The sequence below is a fragment of the Peromyscus leucopus genome, chromosome 3, assembly GCF_004664715.2.
Source record: "Peromyscus leucopus breed LL Stock chromosome 3, UCI_PerLeu_2.1, whole genome shotgun sequence".
NCBI lineage: Eukaryota > Metazoa > Chordata > Mammalia > Rodentia > Cricetidae > Peromyscus > Peromyscus leucopus.
This window is the reverse complement of record NC_051065.1, coordinates 27997170-28019006: the sequence shown is the minus strand read 5'-3', so window position 1 is coordinate 28019006 and position 21837 is coordinate 27997170. Positions and strand designations below refer to the sequence as shown.

General features: G+C 37.5%; 2 protein-coding genes across 4 annotated transcripts in view; one reads left to right on the top strand and one right to left on the bottom strand.

Moving 5' to 3' along the window:
* Window positions 1-1832, bottom strand: part of Abcb1 (ATP binding cassette subfamily B member 1) — a 249668-nt gene extending 247836 nt beyond the window's left edge. Inside the window, exon 1 of one of the 2 annotated variants that reach the window (XM_037203536.1) lies at window positions 1145-1832. The gene's annotated coding sequence lies outside the window, so the exon portion shown is untranslated. The remainder of the gene's footprint in view (window positions 1-1144) is intronic. The other variant, XM_028862201.2, reaches the window with a different exon arrangement.
* Rundc3b (RUN domain containing 3B) overlaps window positions 1-21837 on the top strand; it is a 153625-nt gene that overhangs the window by 48878 nt on the left and 82910 nt on the right. For both annotated transcript variants that reach the window (XM_028862216.2, XM_028862224.2), the window contains exons 5-6: window positions 13756-13845; window positions 18300-18380. In XM_028862216.2, coding sequence (XP_028718049.1) covers window positions 13756-13845; window positions 18300-18380 — 171 coding nt within the window. The remainder of the gene's footprint in view (window positions 1-13755; window positions 13846-18299; window positions 18381-21837) is intronic.

The following is a 21837-nucleotide window of genomic DNA, read 5'->3' as shown; positions in this document are numbered from 1 at the left end:
ACAAAGAACTCATGAATCTGGCATCCCAGTTTCCATGGCCTCAGATGGTATTTAACATTGTAGAGTTTAAGAAAACCTTGACATTTGTCATGTTCTTTTAGCTACCTAAGTGATACAGAGTTTCACTGAGAAGACTTCATCTTTGTAGATTATAACTAAAACAGTAAGCTTTTAACTTGGCAGATACAAAGAAATTTACCATGGTAATCAGTTTGATCAGGAAAAAGACTTTTTGGCTATGAAGGTGCTTTCATAAGATTAATATAATATGTATTTATTGAGGATTTTTCTTATCAACTTAATACTCTTAGCATACATCTAAAGATGGATAGTGAGATGATGATAAACTCTTAGATCTTTTAAATGAATCTGGCAAAATGAAATATTTATCATCACAAGGAGATAAACTTAATTATGAAAGAAATTGAGGGTACAAATGCTTTGTATATAAAACTACAGCACAGTATCAGAATCTAATATGCTAAACCAAAAAAATCCTAAATTAAAATTCAGCTTACACAATAATTATCTTTATGTAATTATAAAATTTCACCTTTTCTAAATAAACAGTAAAGCATCTATCCTAAGTTGTTAGTCCTGTTTCTTAGTTGAAATGATTGGGTGTGGTAGAAATAATTTTTGAATAGATTGTTTGTGGAACAAGTTTAAATATTAAAGGGAACCATTTTAGCCTTGTCTTACACCTAGCTGTACTCTGATGAAAAGGAAATGATTCAGCCCTAAACACAAAAGTCTCTGAAATAAAAAGTCTTGCAAAAATATACAAACATTCTATTCAAAACAGAAACGTGGCTTAGTGCATATTATATGCATGTACATGTGTATACATAAACATACCTGCCATAATAATGGTGCTTTAATATGAATACAGTGGCTTCATAATTTACAAGGAGGAAAATAAGCACAAAGATATTTCAAAATTCTCTTCTTGGATTCTGACCAATAAATGTGAAAACCCAGAACGTTTTTCTTTTTACTACTTAATGCTATTATTTTTACTGAAATAAAACCAAATAAACTTTTTAATTATAAGTTATTTTGAATGTAAATCCCTGGCCCACAAACACATTTGGAAGAGAGAGTTTGTAAAACAGAAGTACTGGCAAGAAGAGTTGTACATTACCTTTTATTTGGATGCTTCTTGACTGATGTAAGTGCTTATAGAAGGAGAATTTAATCCTTGAAGGGTCTTGAGAGTATCTGAATCAAGTGGATTTCTTCTTGTTCTGTCTGACTTCACAGACAAAGAGAAATGATAGTCTTAAAAATAGTGGCAGAGCGTTTACCCCAGTGCAAGGGGAGGAGCCAAGGCAGGCAACTTTGAAGCACTAATCTGTGGTCATCCAAGGATCATTGTGGGTGGAGGAAGGGTGGGGAGCTGAAGTACAAATTCTTGGAGAACAGACGGCCTTCAAAGTATTAAAGAATTTCATGTGAACTTCTGCTGGGGTGGAAAGTGTCTTGAGGAGCAACTGAAAAACAAATAAAAATAAAAACTTCAGGAATTTGGGTGTTACAGATAGACAGCCAGAATTGGGAAGTGATAGAGAGAGTAGAATCTACTAAGATTTGTTTTTAAAAGTGGAAAGTTGCTTTGATAACAACCTGGTAAAAACCTCAAGTGAAAAGTGAACTTAAAACTGAATTAGTTTGCTCAAAGTTTAATTTCTGCCTACCCAGAGACTAAAAAGTAATTAGGAACAATAAGCTAAGTTTTATGAATGTGATATTTGAAACAATATTGAAAATATTTTGGAGAAGGCTTTAAGTAATAAAAATTGCCAATAATAAATTTGGAAAATACAAAGATAAAATTATCTTTATGGAAACCCACATTCAGCTGCTTTAGTATTTAATTTCTAACTATAAATTATGTTATAAACAAATATCAGTTTTCACAATATTTTGGTATAAATAAGGGAGGGAATAAAGTATAAAATAAAATTGTAAATTCCTGAGTAATCATTAAAGGTGGAGCTCTCATTTTTGAAAAGTAGATAGAATAGTAATAAGTTGCTAAATATTTCAAGAACCAAGAAAAAATTTTAGAATCTATATATATGCTAAGTGTTTGCATTACTCATTGACTGGGAAATCTAGAAGTAATTCATACATTTTATATAACTTGTGTTACAGATTGTTGGTGGTACCTGCTTTAATCTACTGTTACTGTTCATCTCTTACTGTAGCTTGTTCATAAGTTAAACTTGACTGTAGTGTGACTATCCAGGAGAAACAGCACAGCAGCTGCTCCTGGCCTTATGAAGGCTTAGGTCTGAAGAAACTCATGGTGTGCTGAGAATGCTATGTCAAAACCATGTTCAGTACACCAACCTGCCAGCCTCAGAGCTCCGCCTGTTGTGCTCTGACATTCTCCAGACTTACAGAAGCGAGTCTGTTTATAGTCACCATGTGATGGCAGGGCTCACTGCCACTGTCCAGCTCCTGCCTGGCAAAGATGAAAATTCAAAATCTGGAACACAGTTGCTATTGAATGCCCACTGCTTTCTTAGTACTTTTAGATAAACAAAATTGGAAGCCACACTCATATATTGACTGTCTATACAGATCTTGGTATTATTTACGGTTTCAGGCATTCAGTGGGTATATTGGGATGTTCTTCATAGATGAGAAAAGCTTCTGTATTAAGGTGAAAAAATAAATATTACTAAAAGTTGCTTTGGATTGGCCTACCTCATGACTTATACAAAAACTCTTAAGTAGATCATACTTAAATACAAAATTATTGAAAGAAAACATAGGTTTAATCTTTGATTAATTCACTATTTCCTTGACATGATATCCTATGTGCAAAGACCAAAAAAAAAATAGATAAATTGGACATCAATATTTACAACTTGATTCTTCCATGGACACCACCAAGAATTAAACAGGAGAACATAGACTAGGAAAAAATTAAAAATCACTTATCTGATAAAGAACATGTATCTAGAATATATATAGAACTTTTGCCACACATTAATAAAAATGAACAACTTTTTCTCTGATGGAGGTATACAAATTGTTCATAAATAGCAGAATGAAGCCTTGATGGTTAATTTAATTGTCAGCTTGACAGAATTTGGATCTCTGGATATATCTGTAAGATTTCCAGAGAAATTTAACCATGGAGATTTGATCCATGGAGATGATCCGTGAAGAGATAACCATGAATGTTGGTAGCACCAAACTACCTGTGGTGTCCCCAAACTGAATAAAAAAAGGGAATAGGAGAAAGCCCTAGGAGTACTTCCACTTCTGTTTCTAGATCTGCTAAAAAACAAAAAGGGAACAAGACAAAGCTGGAGGAGTACCCCACTTCTGTTTCTAGATCTGCTAAAAATGAGGGTAGCCTCATGCTGCCGCCCTAATGGACTCGACCATGCTTTTCCCTCCACGATGGGTTCTAGCTTCAAAATGTGAGTCTCGTAAAACACCTTTCTCTTAAATTACTTCCTATCAGATATTTGGTTATAAGAGTAAGAAAGTAATTAGTGCAAAAACACAGCATTATTGGCTATAAATAATACAAATCTGAAGCATAATGATATACTATTTGATATCAAGTGAGATGCATATATACAAAAGATTATATGAAAACATGTTGATGAGAATTTAGAAATTTTGGATCCCTGCCTATATCTCTTGTTTGAAAAGTAAAATGGCATGTCCACTTTGAAAACAGTCTGCAATTCCTCAAAAATTTTAATGTAAAATTTCCATAAGACATGCCATGGTGGTGTGTGTGGACGTGAGTCATATCTATATATCGATGCATGTATATAAAATTGATAACATAGTTATAGAAGTGTACATACATCTATTTGTAGCATTACTTATAATAGCCCAAAGAGAAAACACCCCAAATGTTCACATGATAAAGAGACAAAATATATTGTATCCATTCATTCACCCATAAAAATGATTGGAGTATTGAAGCATATTACAATATAGATAAATCTTGGCAATATATAAAGCCAAAGCCTCTTACAGCAAGCCAGATAGTATGTAATTTCCTTAGCTTAAATGTCCATGATAGCTAAATAAATATATAGGAACAGGACTAAGGTTAGGGTGTGTGGACTGGGTTGGGAGAGTTGATGGCAGAAGAGTAGAGGAAAGGAGAGGTAACTGCTAATGCCTAGTGTTCTGTCAAGTGACACGAGCTAGAGTCTTCTGAGAAGAGGGAACCCAACTGAGACGAATTCTTCCATCACATTGGCCTGTAGCAAGTCTGTAGGTCCATTTTCTTGATTAATGATTGATATGGGAGGACCTGGCTCACTGTGGGCAGTGCCATCTCTGAACAGGTAGTCATTGGGGGTATAAAAGTAAACTGAGAAAGCCAGGAGGAAAAGCCACTAAGCAGCACTCCACCATGACTTCTGTGCCAGTTCCTGCCTCCAGGGTCCTGCCTTGGTTTCCCTCAGTGGACTGTGACCTGACATATAGAAGCCAAATAAACCCTCTCTTCTCCAAGTTACTTTTGGTCATGGTGTTTACTTATCACAGCAATTGAAACCAGACTAAGACTGGTACTGTGATAGTTGATCTTCATTGTCAATTTGACTGGGTTTATAATCACCATGGAAATACACTTCTAAGTGTATCTATGAGAATATTTTCAGAAAATTTTAACTGAGAGGAAAGATATACACTAAATGTGAGCAGTACCATTTTGCTGGAGTCCTGGTCTGAAAAGGACAGAGGACAGTACACTGGCTCCATGTTTCCCTGCTTTTTGAATGTGGAGGCCATATGACCAATGACCTCACACTGCTGCCACTGTGCCTTCTCCACAGTGATAGACTGTACCCCCAGATCATGAGCCCATATCCTCCGACAGCTGCTTGTCAAGCCTTTGGTCACAGCCAAGAGAAAAGTAACCTATTCAGGTACATGGTTTCTTGTGGTGGAGTAATGAAAATGTGTTATCAAGAATGGAACTGGCATTTGTAAAACCAGTTAAACTGTATTGTAAATGTACTTAAGTGGGTTAGTTTGTAATCAGTATACTGTTTTTAAAAGGCTCAATGAAGTTATGTGGATATAAAAAATAACATGTTTTTATGAATTTTGAAAACCTTATGAAGTGATATGGCCTGTGTTCTAGAATTCTTTTTAATATTTAATTTAAATTGGAATGTACAGGATAGTATATTGAAATAAGTATGCATTGTGGAAAGGCTAAACTTTCTATAATTGCTGTTTTCCAGTATATTCTGTCTTGCTTTCTTCTTCAAAAATCCTACATGTCATTGTTCTCTGGACTCAGTCTTGCATTATCTTTTTTTTCTCTATTCACGTTTTTTTTCTTTTTCAGGAATTTTATTCATTTTCTTGGCTTTAAATATTGTTTCTATCATCCTGAGCCCACATTTAAACATCTAGATAAATAGTTCATATATGTATTCCCCCTCCAGTAATACTGTTCACTCTTATCAAACAATTTCTCTATTTACACATGGTTAAACAAGTTGGAGTGTAAAATTTACACTTGAATTTTCCATTGTTCCCTGCCCACTAGCAAGTCTTGTTGATCCTATCTTACGTTTATTTGGAATCTCAATCTTTACTCTCCAAGGCTCTTAGAGTAATATAGACACACTTTATTTCCTGCCTACATTTTAACCTACTAGTTTCCAAATTGAACTTTTACTTTGTCTTCCTTCACCAGGAGCCATACACCTGCTGACCTATCTTGAAAGTCAGAAATCATATCAGTTTTTCTGTAGAACATTTAAATGACTGCTTATTGCCTTAGCCAGCATGTTTCAGTTGTAGGTCTTGAAATCTTTCCTGTTTTTTTTTTTGTTGTTGTTTTTTTGCTTTGTTTTGAACTGTTGTCTAGCTGGGTCAACAAGTAATGAGTTGCTTGACTTCTCTGGAGGGTAATATATAGTGTAGCAGGCTTTCTTCTGGGCTACTAACCAGCTCCCAAATAAATTATGAAGACTTGGCCTCATCTCATGCTTGTCCCACTGGAGCTTATAACTTAGGTTAACCTGTTTCTATTCTGTTCATCTACATTTTGCCTCGGGGCAATTTACCTTTCTTTCATTCTGTATGTCATACTCTATGTCTGGATGGCAGCTGCCTGTCAGGCTAGGCCCATGTGTCTCCCTCTCTTTCTCTCTCATTCTCTTTTCCCTGTTATCCACTCTCTTTCCTACTTACTCTCTCTGCCTGCCAGCCCAGCCTGTCCCTCCTCTGCCTAGCTATTGGTCATTGAACTTTTTATTAGACCAATCAGGTGCCTTAGGCAGGCAAGGTGAAACAGCAACACATCTTTACATAATTAAACAAATGCAGCATAAACAAATGTAACACATCTTTACATAGTTAAAGTAATATTCCACAACAATATAGTAGCAAAGTTAAAGAAAACAACTTGAATAAAATAGTTATAATTATGCCCTATGTTCAATAAATATAGTTCACTATTATTATAAATCTTGCACAGCCTACAAAACCTTCTCTGGTTAGACTTATATAGGCCAACATTTCAATTTGAACACTTGAGTGTACCAATTTTTTAATGACTCCAAAATTATGATCTCATCTTTCTCTCAGCAAACTATTTACTTATCTTTTAGTATTCACCATAATCTATAATTATCTTTTTCCTTTGTTTGCTGTCTATCAATTCACTGGGTCTTTGATATGCTCCACAGAGAAGGAGCTGTGTCTGGCTTGTTCACTAATATAAATGCAGAAAGCAGCACAGTTCTTGTCTCATAGAAGGACTTGTGGTCATTGGTAAAATAATGAATCTCACATTCTTAGGATCTTTGTAGATTTTTTTATTTTAATAATTTTTATTAAGATATTTTCTATTCATTTTACATACCAACCACAGATTCCCCTAACCTCCCTCCCCCCCCACCAGCCTTCTCCCCCAGCCCACCTCCCGTTCCCACCTCCTCCCAAGGCAAGGTCTCCCATGGGGAGTCAGCAGAGCCTGGTACATTCAGTTGAGGCAGGTCCAAGCCCTTCCTTCCTGCACCAAGGCTTATATTGTGTCCCTGTTTCACATCCTTTTTAACTCCAGGCATAATATAATACTTATTTGTAATGCTGTCTTTGTCTACCATAAGAGATGTTCTCCCACATGTTCCTTACAATTCCTTGTATACAGATTAAACTGGAAACAGGAAAGAAGAATGTCAGTAACACCGTTTCTTCAGCTTATAAGCTCTCTTGTATTTTAATAATGTACTTTCAGAGTAAATCTTACGATCATTACAAAAGGGTAATTTAAAGCATGACATTGTTCTGGACTAACTATTTCAATCCTACCCAGAGGTTATTTGTTGTTTGTCAACCTGAAAGGCCTAAGAGAGGCTTACAGAATGAATACTCAGAAGGCATTATAAGGACTCATTTCAATTAGAGCTAACTAACATGTGTGATCAATAAAAAGTATAAAGATGCTACACACTGCTAGTCACTAACACTTTTTTAGAATGCTTCTAATAAAATTACAGATCACAATAATATAAAATTTGCTTTTAAAATTTTCTTGCATCCAAAATATTGAACAGCACCCAATGATGTGCTCTTTTATTTGTGTGGAAGTTTTATGTATTTTTACCTCAGTACTTTAAATATTTATCTTCTTGGAATTCAGTGTACTGTTTTTGTTAGTGTTCTCAAAAAATATTTTCTTTAGAACAAAAAATATTGTTAACAAAGGAGTGTTTTCTTAGTGTATGCTTACTATTCTTGGGTTAGATGTCTCAAGCTTTACACTTGCCTTTTCTACTGCATACTTAGCCAACTTTTTCCATTACATTTTTTCTATGAGATAGTATTAAATGGTTAAATTATATGATCTCTTGAAATCTTGTGAAGTGATGATATAAGTTTTGTTAAGAATTTAAGTGTTAACTTCCTTCTACATCTTTTGTTTTGTTTTGTTTTGTTTTGTTTTGTTTTGTTTTGTTTTTCGAGACAGGGTTTCTCTGTATAGCTTTGTGCCTTTCCTGGAACTCACTCTGTAGTCCAGACTGGCCTTGAACTCACAGAGATCCTCCTGACTCTGCCTTCTACATCTTTAATGTGTAAATATTATTTAACTAAATGATAAAGGTTATCAATAAAGATAAATGATAAGTGATGATTTCTTCAGGTTAGTTCAATTCACTCTATTTTTACCATATTATCTCAGGCTTAGATGTACATTTCTGAAATTTTCCTTCATGCAGAAACAATGGGATGTAATGGAAAGTAATGGAAAGTTGAAACCATGGCAGGCAAACCTCATAAGGAGTCTTCCTCTCGTATTTGTTCTCTACACCATTGGGTTACATGGTCTGGCCAGTGAGGGGTTGGGTTGAATTATGGTTTGGCTGGAATAAGTTATTTAATATTTAGCAAATATTTCACTTAGTGTCTTAAAAGTCATTAGCATAAAAGTTGGCTCATTTATTAAAAGTAGAACTAAATTCCCTCATTTTATGAAAATAAATTATATAAATATGAATAAAAGATGTCCTTGACTCAGATAAACAGTTCTCTAAAACCAGTTAATTTTTTTTGTTTTGGTGTTCACCAGCAGTCTATAATACGATGTGGACACTAGGAAACAAGTAGACTATTGCCTTTTGACTTTAAACTGTAATTTCAAACTATAATTCGCTCAAGATGGGGACTAAAAATAGACTTTTCAGGTCTGGAGAGAAGATGGTTTAGTGGTTAAGAGCACTGGTTGTTCTTCTAGAGGACCCATCGGTAGCTCTAGTTCCAGGGGATCGGATGCTTTCTTCTGGCCTCCAAGGACCTAAGTAAGGCACACTAGTGGTCCATGTACATACATCTAAACAAAACACTCATACACATAAAAATAAATAAATCTTTAAAAATATTTATTATAAGAAAATAAAAGGCAATTGGATGATTCCTGTTATTAAAGAAGTAGATTTTTTCTGAGTAATTTAATTAATTTGTTGTTATTATTATTACTATTATTATTTTTATGTAGTTATTATTAGTTAATGTTCCATAGAATTGAATTGTTTAGAACCACTGAAAAGAAGGTGGTAGAGAGTAAGGGCCAGTAGTAAGGGATAGCAGGACATAAAGGTAGTAAATTAGGTATCAATGGTACCCGAGTATGACCTGCACCAAGCTTCAGAAGTGTGAGTGAATCCTGTGCTTTCATTGGCCTGTGTTGTATAAAGTGCATAAAGATAACTGTAAGAGACAATCAAGCAGACTACTTTTTACATTACAGTGGTTGAGATAAAGAGATGGATGGGGGTTAGAGTCTGCAAATATATGGACACCAGTCTTCAGAAACTGTCTCATCGGGATGGTATGCAGGAGCGGAAATGAGGGGGCTGCTCAGGAAAGACCACGTCTGAACTGCAACAACAAAAAAGAAAAAAGAAAAAAGAAAGAAGAAAAGAACTGTTGTAGGGAAAACAAAATATAGCAAATCAAACATTAAGAGGAGCTGCCAACACCAATGAGATATTTCTGTCTCCTTGAGGAAAAGGATACATGGGTAGATTCTCCCGTTGAAATAAGTGAACAATTTCATGGATTGCTGTAAGGATTGCTGCAGAACTTAGAACATGGCATGTTAATGCCTAGTCAGATCCTACTTACCAGACAAAACCAGCTATTTTTTTCAATCTCTTTGTAAAAATGTGGATCCCATCCTAGGGACTTTGGAAACTATAAGAAGTCTCAGGAAATACAGATAAAGAGGACCGCGGTGCTGGTGTTGTGGTACTTCCACAGAGTCTAGTACAGAGAAATCCTCGCACATCACCCTAGACCCGTGTCTCAGGTGGCATGGGGGGAACACATCAACTGGGTATTTATGTAAATTAGAATGATGTTGGCCTGTTCGCCTCTGAATGAGAAGAGCTTTGTGTCTTATTTTGATACATTTGTGATTTTTCTCAAATACTTGGCAGTGAAACCTGCAACTTTGGTGAATGACAGTGATTATGAAGCAGTCTTTCCTGAACTATTAGAAAACTGTTTGAGGGGCATTCCCACTCATGTGTTTGCATCTCCATAAAAACATCTCTGTTCTTAGTCATTCTCATGTACAGATGATGGACTTTAAGTATGTTGGTATCTAGCAAAATTAATGGTTTCTGTTATCTTTTTAAATTCCATTAATATTTTAGAGGACAAAAATAATAGTTCTAGTATGAAATGACATACATCCATACATGTATGTCATTGTACTTGGCTCATATTCACCCTTGTATTACCTTTTTTATGTCCCCATGATTCTAATGTCCTTTCTGTTGCTGTGATAAACAATGTGACCAAAAGCAGCTGGGGGTGGGGCTATTTGGCTTACACTTCCAAGTCAGACTCTATCATTGAAGGAAGTCAAGGCAAGAACAAAGGAGAAACTTGAAACAGAAACCGTGGAATAATACTGTTTGCTAGTTGCTCAGTCATAGGTTCATGATTAGCTGGTTTGCTTAGACAGTCTAGGACTACTTGCCTTCCTGCATCAATAAGCAGTACAGTTCCCATAGACATGGTCATAGGCTAATCTGAGTCAGGCAATTCCTCAGTTGAGACATCCTCTCAGATGACTATAGTTTATGTCAAGTTGACAATTAAAGCTAACTAGGATACTGTGTGTGTGTGTGTGTGTGTGTGTGTGTGTGTGTGTGTGTGTGCGCGCGCGCGCACGTGCAAGTGAGAGAGAGAGATTCTGTTTTAAGAACTTATACTTGAGCCCTAATCCTCCTGTGATCAACACACACACACACACACACACACACACACACACACACACACACACACACACACTCTGTTTTGTGTTGTCCAGCTACTCCTGGGCATGGTGCTGCCTTGGATTGTTGTTGATATGCCCAGTGACACACTGTAGCAAACTGGCTTTCCCTTTCCCAGCAGGTATCAATTACAAACAGCTTCTTGGTTAGGGGTGGGACTTTGTGTCTACTTTCGCCTCTCAGTGTTGGGATTTTATCTGTTTTGAACTTGTGCAGTTCTTGTGTATGGTCTCTTGGTCTCTGTGAGTTGATGTCTATCAATCTTGTGTCTGAAATACACTGTTTTCTTGGTAATCTCTTCATCTCCTCTTACACATAGATCCCTGAGACGAGAGGAATTTAATAAAGACATCTCATTTAGGCTGAAATGCGTCAAAGTCTCTCATTCTGTATATTGTGGATTTCTTTGTTAATTATCATATACTGCAAGAAGAAGCTTCCCTGGTGACCGTTGAGTGATACACTGATCTATGGGTATAACAATATGTCATTAGAAATCATTTTATTGATATGCTCCTGTAGTGCAAATTTTAATTGGTCTTTATAATAAAAAGCCAGAGTCAGACATCTGGGTAAATGCTGAAAAATCAGAAAAGTAAAGAAGCCAAGCCACTAGAGAGACTCCTTACCTCTACTGAATCTTTGGACCAAAAAGGCCAAGCTCCTGTCTCAACCCTGCCTTCTTACTTCCTCTCTCCACCCATCCATATAACTTCCTGTTTCCTCCTCCCAAGTGCTGATATTAAAGGCATGTGCCTCCCAAGTACTGGGATCAGAGGCATGAGATCTCAAGTGCTGGGATTAAAGGTGTATGCCACCACTGCCTGGCCTCTAGTGGCTAGCTCCACTCTCTGATCTCCAGGAAAGCTTTATTTGTTAGAGCACAAACAAAATATCACCACATGCTCCTTTACTAGAATAAAATTATTAGGTTATCTCCTGTGCCTATGACCTATCTAATCTCAGGTTCCTGGCCACTTAGCATTGTCCTGTATGGGTTCCATCTCATCAAGGAAACTAGAGTAGAAAGATTAAATTGGGATGGGGGTGGAAGAGAAAAGTAAAGAGGGAAATCTGGGGAGGAAAAAATAACACTAAAGGCCTTTGAAAAAGTATGGAAACCCACTACTGTAGACGCTTCCTAAAATATATACACATAAGAAAAGAATTTTAAGTGGAGTCACCATATAATGGGGGAAACAATACCTTAAGTAGACATCTTATACTACCAAGTAAAACCTCCAGTGCCAGTAATATATTACATCTTGTTGAATCATTGGTAAAAGGGATCCCATAGATCATCCAACTAAGTATCACAGGCTATTACCAAGGCTATGAGTTACTCTTCATAACCTGAGAGTAAGACCCTATTGCTGAAGATGCAACTTACTTATGTTGTTTAATGTGGAGATATCGAGCTGGTGCCAAACTAGTAGCTACTACTGATAAGTGCTCATGGTGCTAGAAGGAGAAAAATCATCAGTTTCACCCAGTTTCAAACCCTGTGACCTACAACAGAGACCATCCCGTGAGACATACTGGTACAGTGGTAGCATAATGGTATAGGAGTAACCAGCCATTTTTGGAGTAGATTTATTTTATGGTTCTTAAATCATAAAAAGCATTTGGGTTTTTTTGGACCCCTATCATTTGCAAGTCATGTACACTGTTCTTTTGGTATCTTCACACAAACTGTTACAGAATTTTTCTGTATTTGTGGCTAGTCCATACCAACACGGTAGACACAATTTATTGCATAGCTACAGTTTGCTAGAACAGTCAGTCTTTTATGAATTGCTTTTTAGATTTTAGGATTTTTTCTTTTAATTGAAAAAGAAGAAACATTAGAAGTATAGTTCTACAAGTCTTTAACATACTCTGATAAGAAACTAGACTGAAGTGGAAACAAAATTATATACATGTTTTATCTAAATGTCTCTTTTGTGGAACACTTCCATGGAATTTATAGAAATATCACCGATTTCACTAATCTTTGTTAGAAGTTTTGATTTTCCTCCTTTCATGTAAGTCAGTAAGAGCAATTCTCAGAAGGTGTGAGGACCCAGATGACATTTGTCCCGGCCTAGTCCCCCTGTGTGTGTAGGTGGACAGGGAGTGGTGGGCTCTCATTTTCTTCTTCATAGTTTATTAATCAAAGCTTCCTTGTGACCTATAACATGGTTAAAGTTTCTTCAAATATTTTTGTTTTAAAAGAAGTTGTGTGATTTAGTAGAAATTATTTAGAGTACTGAGTTGCCTGCTTGAGCAGCTCATAAATATGAAATTCAGCAAATCGATTTGACTTTTAATAGCTGGTAAATTTCTTAATATTTCCAAAAGAAACTTTAAATGAGGATTAACGAGGAAGAATGGTTTATAGGCATCACAGAGGCAGATTCACACTGACATTTTTGTTAGAGAATGGGTAATGTCTTCTTCATACACAGGCATCTTGGTAACCATCTGCTCTGGTATCACAGTAGTATTAGCAAGATTACCAAACACTATTCTTTCTAAGTTGTACACTTGATCAGTAACTCTTAGAATTACAGAAAGACAAAAATTCTTCTTCCTGTACATGAAGAACTAATGTCTGCACAATTTTGAAAACTGATCCTGAGAACTGAGCCTGAATTTACCACCTCTCACTTGACATTTATATTATTCCATATTAAGAATATTTCTGGGCACCCAAGGCCCATTGAGATTATTAACTTTAGAGATTCTTATTCAGAGAGAATGAAGAAATATTTAGGGATAATGATTTTATTTAGGGTAATGAGTTTGGATGTTCTTGATTATTTTTATTTGGTGGTTTGAATATCTTTGAAACTGCAGTGGTCAGTTTTTCAAATATGAATTCAACAAAACTGAATTCTTGCTGTGTTATTTTTTTTACTGTGATTTCTATTCATCAAACCTTAGTTTGTTTTTAATCCTTATGTATTCTCTGCATTTTCAGGAGGTTTTATGAAGATGGAGCCATTGTCTTGGGTGAAGAAGCAAATATGCTTGCTGGCATGCTGCTTGGACTCAATGCTATCGACTTCAGGTACTCAGGATTCAGCCAAGTGAATTCGGTTTTTAAATGATTAGACCTCATAGTTCCTACTCATGACTTCTCTTTCAGTTTGTAAGTAAAGCACAGTTGGACTTTGATATTTGATTGATGTTGTTTTCAGATCAACTAGTTTTCAAGTGGTTTAGAAGAAAGAAAATGAGGTGGTTTCTAACTTCACAGTCCTCCTCTCTCAGGTTGAGTGGAAAGAGAGAGTAGACTCTGTCCTGCAGCAGGCCTCCACTGACAAGGAAGGGACTTTCTGGGTCTTACTCTTGGTATTTTCAGCTACTGCTAAAAAAAAGTCAAGAAATAGATTCAAAGCAAATTTAAAGTAAGCAAGATTCTCCTTTTCCCGTGTCTAGATAGAGAAAATTGTGGGAGAATGTCTTGAATACCTTATACCTCTTGTGTTATTAATATTAATTTAGAATACAAAGTCGTATTCATTTTTCCTTTTCTTCTCACTAAGATGAATCAGTTCCAGACTGATAACAAATGCTAAAAATGGCTGTGGTTAGATTAATTTCAAGATTCTGAAAGCATCATTTTGCATTTAATTTATCTCAAATTATATGTTATATTATAAGTAAAAAGTTGTCTGTAAGAAAACTCAAAGATAAGAATGAAGGAAGAATTTTTTATAAGTAGAATCATTTGAAAATTTTATTTTTTTCTAGTAACTTGCTTTCTATTCAAAATATTTGCTATAGGTCTGGATTTCCCCTACATGCAATGTAGTAAGCTAGTGTTAGCTTAATTTTTAGGATGAACATCACAAAGTCTAAAGGTTGTCTCTTAAAGTTTTTTATTGCATTTATTTATTTGGTATGCGTGGGCATGTGTGTGGGTACATGTAAATGTGGAGATCAGAGGACAAATTGCAGGATACTGGTCTCTCCTACCGTGGGAGCCCTGAGGATTGAATTCAGGTCATCAGGATTGATGGTGGCACCTTTACTCACTGAACTGTCTTGCCAGCCTGAAGATTGTCTTTTGATCCTTGAGTGTTGTTAACTCTTCATATAGGGTGTCCTGTCATCATAGTCCTGTAAGTCCATGTTTTATGTGTTTAGAATTTTATTTCATACCCAGGTCACAACGTTCTACCCATGCCGATATACACTCATGAGCATGTCATGGTGCAAAAAACCATGTCATGGTTAGACATATAGTCTAACATTTAAAGTTCCCATAGTCTTTAAGAGTCCCAACACTGTTCAGAAGTCTCAAGATTGAAGTATCTTTTGAGTTTTAAGACAATCTTTTGACTATAAACCACTGTTAAATAAAAAAATAAATTGCATACTTCCAATATATAACGATACATTTCCATTCTAAAAGGGAAGAATGTAAGCATACTAAGGTTAGACCAAAGAAAGATTTCAGCAGAGTAAACACCAAAACCATGTAGTTCTGTGTCTGTGGCTTTAGTTTCAAAGGAATAGGTGGATCTATCCCTCCATACACCATGCAGCCTGTAATATATGCCACTGTCTTTGGCTAGTCTCACTCCTGGTGTGCAGTGCTCCTCAGAATGCATTTCATGGCCCAGGCATCTCCAGCATCTTGGAATCTACACTATAACCTTGCTTTCACCTTCACAGCTTCATGCAGTGGCCTCTGAGGGCCTCCTTGCGGTACTTCAGCCCGTCACACTGTCACCATTGCCTGCCATCAGCAATTTTCTGAATTCTTGGAGAAAGAGTCCCTGATCCCTCAGACTTACATCTTTTATGCCACCAAACTAGACTCACTGCCAAGTTCTGCTTCCAGCTTGGGGTGGAAACTGGCCTCCTGGGATCACAGTTGTAGCAGTTTCTGTATGCTGAAACTGGTAAAAAATGTTCCCCATACAATCTCTTTCTAAGAACAAGAAACCTGCCAGGCTCTCTCCTTTCAAAACTTGGAGCCTTTGATATGTGGGATCTTGCCCTCAGGGTGTCTTTCCTGTTGCTCTAGTGCAGAGTAGAAGGCTTCTGCTTCACAGCAACAATCTCTTTAGCAATTAAAGTCTTTTTTTAGCACCAGCCTTGACTGCAACCTTAGCTTTCTATTGCCCCTTTCCTCTCCAGACTGCACATTTCCCCCTTTCTAACTCTCGTGTTCTTTTTCCTTGTAGAACTGAATAAGCTCAGTCAGTAATAATCATGCCACTCTACTAAATGCTAATCTGTCTTGAAAATTCTACTGCCGAGGAAATTAATACATTACTTTTAAATTCGATCTTACATAAGTTCTCAGAATTGTTCCTCACTGAAACCTCATTAGCTGGGCTTCTACTGTCCAGGTTTCTCTGGATTGCTTTTTACCAGGTTATATTGCTACTGCCTTCTAAGGCTTCATCAAAATGGCCTGTTAAGCTCTGCTTACAACATTCAATGGATTTTCCAGCCCAAATATCCAAAATAGTCCACATTCCTTCTATACAATAAAGGCCTAAAACTACATGGTCTGGTTTATCACAATAACGACCCATTTCTGATACCATTTATCTGTTAGTTTCTTCTCTGTTGCTGTGATACAATTCCCTGACTTGAACAGTTTAAGGGAGAAGGAGTCTGTAGTTTCAGAGGAATAAAATCCATCATGAAAGAGAAGACATGACAGCCAGTAGGGACGACATGGTGACTGAAGCAGGAACCTGGAGATCACATTGTGTCCCTGCTCAGAAGGCAGAGTGAGAACAGGAAGTGGGGCCAAGCAACAAAGCCTCAACCCCGCCCCCGCGTCCCCCACCCCCCCACCCCCCCCCCACCCCCCGCCACCGTGATGTAATTCCTCATCAAGACTTCACCTCCCAGAGATCCCATAACCATCTCAGACACGTGTTTAAAACAGCCTTTGGGGATATTTACATCCAAGCCACAGCGCGCGCGCGCGCGTGTGTGTGTGTGTGTGTGTGTGTGTGTGTGTGTGTGTGTGTACATGTGTGCATGCATAGAGGTTGGGGAACAACTTTATGGAGTTGCTTCTTTCCTTCCACCTTTATGTGGGTTCTAAGGAGTGAACCACAGTCACCATGCTTTTGCAGCAAGTGTCGAACTGCCGAGGTGTCTCAAGGGGTTATTACTCACTGACACTGGGTGATCGGGTGAAAGCAAATATCTAAACCATATGTTCATAATGTTTGTGAAAACGAGGAACACCCGTGTGAAGTGATGCCACTTTAACTTTGTCCTTATTTGAAAAGTGAATGCAAACTCTTTGTATAAGTATGTTAGAAGGAGTATTTTAGCAGCCAAACTTTGAAACAAAATCAGAAGGTGAGAGTTCATAGGTGTTTTTTTTCCCTCTGAAATACCAATCTGCTTTTTTTATAAGTGTTCCTACATTTGTATTTTTGGAGGATGTGATTTTTTTGTTGTTGTTTTAGTTGTTTTGAGCAAAGTTTTGTTTAAAAATTGGATAACTGGTATGTATTACTGCACCCAACTCTAGAAGATGTGTTTTCAACAATAGTGATTATCAATCAGACACCTTTTTATCTTTTTGTATGTGCTATACAAAAGTAGAGATTATTGGATTGGGGTCAAGATTGGCATTGTGAGCATCACAGCATATCCTTAGGCATATTGCTTAATCATTTCCATAGCCTTATGGTCTCAGAAGAGGATAGTTAGAAGATTTTCAGCACCTCTTGGAGGTCTAAGATCTAGGCTTTTTCACTTATTCAGATAGTTTAGAAGATTATTGTTTGCTAATCAATCAGACTTTTCTAGGGGATATAGAGTGTCACCTGAGAATTTGTTTTTAAACATGGAAAAGAAATCTTTTGAACATTCTCTGGTGATATTTTGAATGTCCAATAAAAATCAACATATTGCCAAATAGAAAAATGAAGTTTAGATTGTGTGATGGTTTGAAGAATAAGGGTCTCCATGGCTCATGTATTTGAATGCTTAGTCACCAGGGAGTAGAACTGTTTGAAAGGATTACAAGGATTAGGAGGTGTGGCCTTGTCGGAGTAGGTGTGGCCTTGTTGGAGGGAGTGTGTCACTGGGATTGGGCTCTGAGGTTTCAAAAGCCCATGCCAGCCCCAGTCTTTCTTGTGTGGATCAGGATGTAGCTCTCAGCTTCTTCAGCAGCACACCTGCCCGCTGCCATGCTCCTACCATGATGATAATGGACTAAGCCTCTGAAACTGTAATCAAAACCCCAATTAAATGCTTTCTTTTGTAAGAGTTTCTATGGTCATGGCATCTCTTCATGGCAATAGAACAGTGATTCAGACCTTGATTTCTCAGTAAATTTTATTGTTTCTTTATAAAACGTTATGTAATAATATATTAACTTGTCATATAATGCTTGTCATTGGTATTGAGAATTAAAGATTTAAGGTATTTATTTGTAGCAAGTAACAATTAAATTATGAATAAAGACATTCCTATGCAGTTGGACTTTAATATTTGTGTACTAATATGAATATTCATTGTCTGCTTTCTTAGCTTCTGCCTAAAGGGAGAAGGATTGGATGGCACCTTTCCTGCTGTAATAGACTATACACCATATTTGAAGTTTGAGCAAAGGTACTTGCCATTTTGAAATATGTTGTTGGAATCTTAATTGTTACTTAATGTGTTCAGCAATTTTTACCTGATTTAAACTTCGTAATATTCATTTCTTATCAGAAATTGTTAGTTAGAACCAAGGAGATGGTCAGTGGACAAAGTGCTTACTTTGCAAGCATGAAGTCCCAAGTTGGCATCACCAGAACTCATGTAAAGATGACCATGTGGACTGGGCATGCCATGCTAACTCTGGAAGTCAGCGAGACCGGTGCTCTCCAGAACTCAGGGCCAGGCAGTCCAGCTGAACTAGTGAGCTGCAGTATCAGTAGAGACCTAGGCTTAATGTTGACAGTCATACTGGAAGACACCCAAAGTTGACCTCTGGTCACTGATACACACACACACATACACACACACACACACACACACACACACACACACACACACACACACTTCACCTCTGGCCACTGATACACGCACGCACGCGCGCGCACACACACACACACAGTTGACCTCTGGCTACTGATACACACACACACACACACACACACACACACGCACGCACGCACGCACACACACGCACACACAAGGGTGGGGAGACATTGAGAGATTAATTACTAGTGAGTGCTATCTCCAATTGCACTTTCAATATTTATGAAAATACAATCTTATATTAATCTCAGTATGTAGTTTATATAAATGTATCTATATTGCTATAGTAATTTCGAAAGAATAAACTATACATGCTCTGAAATAACCCATTGAAACTTCAGAAGTATAATTCATTAGATTGTGTTCCATTTTGTAGAAATAAATTTTACTATCTTTCTGTTGTAAAATTTCAGTTATTTTAGGTAAATTCAGTGACAAGTTTATTGACCCTTACTGTTGTATTTTAAAAAAGCAGCAGGAAGGAGTCTTACCATACATCAGGGCCCTCATAGGAGGTTTATTGAAGGGAGGGGAGAGAGAAGAGGCAGAGAAGGGGGCAGGGACCGGTCCCTGGGGACCAGGAAGGGAAAGAGAAAGGAGAGAGGGACAGAGAGACAGAGAGAGAGAGCCTGGAGATGTACAAGGCTCCCCTTTTATAAGGAAACTTAGCAGCGAATGCACAGGGTGGGCTCTAATGGCTGCAGCTGAGGTTTATCATGTCAGATCCTAAGGGCAGCCAGTACGGATGCCTGAATGCTGACACTCCTCCCCTTTGTTTATTACTGAAAGGTGAGGAGTTAGAAAGGGGTAGCAGGTGAGGCGGGGATGAGGGTGCCGTGTTCTCCAGAGTGCTTCCCGCTGGCCTGCGGGCCATTGATCATCTTTGGGGGACCTGAGAAAACTAGGGTGCTGGCCATGTCCTGGGGTAGCTGGCTGTTTCACTTTGCTGTCCAGGCTCTTTGGAACTGTCCAGCACTGCTTGGACCTGGCAAGATGTTGTTCCTCTGTTCAGATGGCTCCAAGTCACAGCGCCAATGTTATTTATTTAGTGACATTATTTACCAGGCACAAGAAAACACGAGGTACAATGGAACCCACTATAGGAGTTTTTATTAGGGAAGGGAAAGGTTGGAGGTGGGTAGGCCTACCAAAAAGAAAGGTGGGGGTGGGTGGAGATATGCACACACTACCTCTGGTGTGTCTGTGAGAGAGTGGGAGTGAGTAGAGCCTGCTTTTATAGGTCACCTCGTGCATGCATGCATACATATATGGGCTTATGTAGCTACACCAAGCATGTGCATAGGTTATATGGTCATGCTGTGCACGGATTACGTAAGACATAAGGCCCTGGAGTGACTAAGCATTTTGCCTGACTGCTGACAGCACAGGCACAGTCATGTGACTCCAGAAGTAGCTAGGAATAATAACACTGTGTGTTTCCTTAAAAATATCTAACACCTAGTCCCACTGCTAGTCTGCATAACATTATTGTGTAAGAATTCTGGATTTCCTATAACTTCATTGAAATTAATTAGATGAAATCTGTAGATGTTTTTGTGTCTTCCTGAAAATGATCTTGTGAATAGCATGAAATTCTATTATACTTAAATACTGTAGTCATGTCAAAGTTATGAAGTACTTTGTAAATTATGTATGCATGTAATATAGATACATAATCATTCAAGGTATATTTGTTGCAAACTTAATCTTCCCAGAAAATGTCTTTACTAAGACATTTTCTCTTTGTCTCTCTCTCTTTCTTTTCTTTTAAGACTACAGGGTCTCTTTGTGGCCCTGGCTGTTCTGAAACTTACTATTGTAGACCAGAGTGTCCTCTATCTCAAAGAGATCCTCCTGCCTCTGCTTCCTAAGTACTGGGATTAAAGGCGTGTGCCACTATGCCCATCTTAAAAAGACATTTTCTTAAATGCCAGGTTGTGTGTGCATTGCGCGCGCACGTGCGTAAAATATTAGAGGTTTCTGAATGAAAGTTCATCCCCTGGCTCCAAGAAAACCACCATCTATTAAGAGATTTCAAGTAAAAATATTTGTGACTTTTTCTGGGGACATGTGATAACAACCAGAGCAATTATTCCCTATAAGAGTAGTTTGGTGAACCTCTGAGCTCCTCAGGGTTAGCTACATGAGCAAGCATGAGGGGTTACTTACAGGAAAAGGAAGAATAAAAGGCAGCTGGGTCACAGGAAAGGCCACATTGCTATGGTAACGACTCAGAAAAGATGCACCTCTTGAGCTCCAGGGAAAGAATCTCCTTCCCACACTGGTGTTCACTGTCTTTATAGCCCAGGAGAGGGACTTTATGAACTGAGGAACTTCTGAGCTTCTGGAGCCTGGTAACGTTCATGAGCTTGCTGAGATTTACAAGCCCCACCTGCCTCCTCCTGGGAGATGTTTCTATTCAAAGGAAATTGCTACACAACAAATAGTCAGCTAGCTGTGATCACCTTCACCCCGAATGGGCAGAATCCAAAGCTGGACTTGAAGAGTAAGATGCCTTCTGAATTAGAAGTTAGGTTGTCAAGACATGAGTGGGAAAGGCTATTTTTACTGCTTTAAGAAATAGCTTAACAAAAACAAAGAGAAATGTAAATACTGATTTTGTCCTCTCATATAGAAAAGTCTATAGTAATTATTATACTGAGTTTGAAAGATAAAGGAGGGGATCTTCTCAACCAGTCCATTCAGAATGATTTTCATATTATAAATATGATATTCTAAATTATTGAGTTATTGCATGTCTGAAATTTTTATGTGTCTTCTTTTTATACACTGATCCTAACATGTATATGTAGCCCATTCATATACTTATATGAATTCTATACCATAAAGAATTCTTATCATCTTGTATAAGAGATAATAAAATGAGGAAGAAAATCTAGTTAGGAGCCAGTTAGCAATTCTTACCGTAGAGGTTTCCCTTTAAAAATATTTAACAATGCTAATTGTTACCGAGAATCCACAAATTGACATTGGAATTGCCTCATTGACACAGTAGACACTTTAATCCATAAAGTTCTTAATT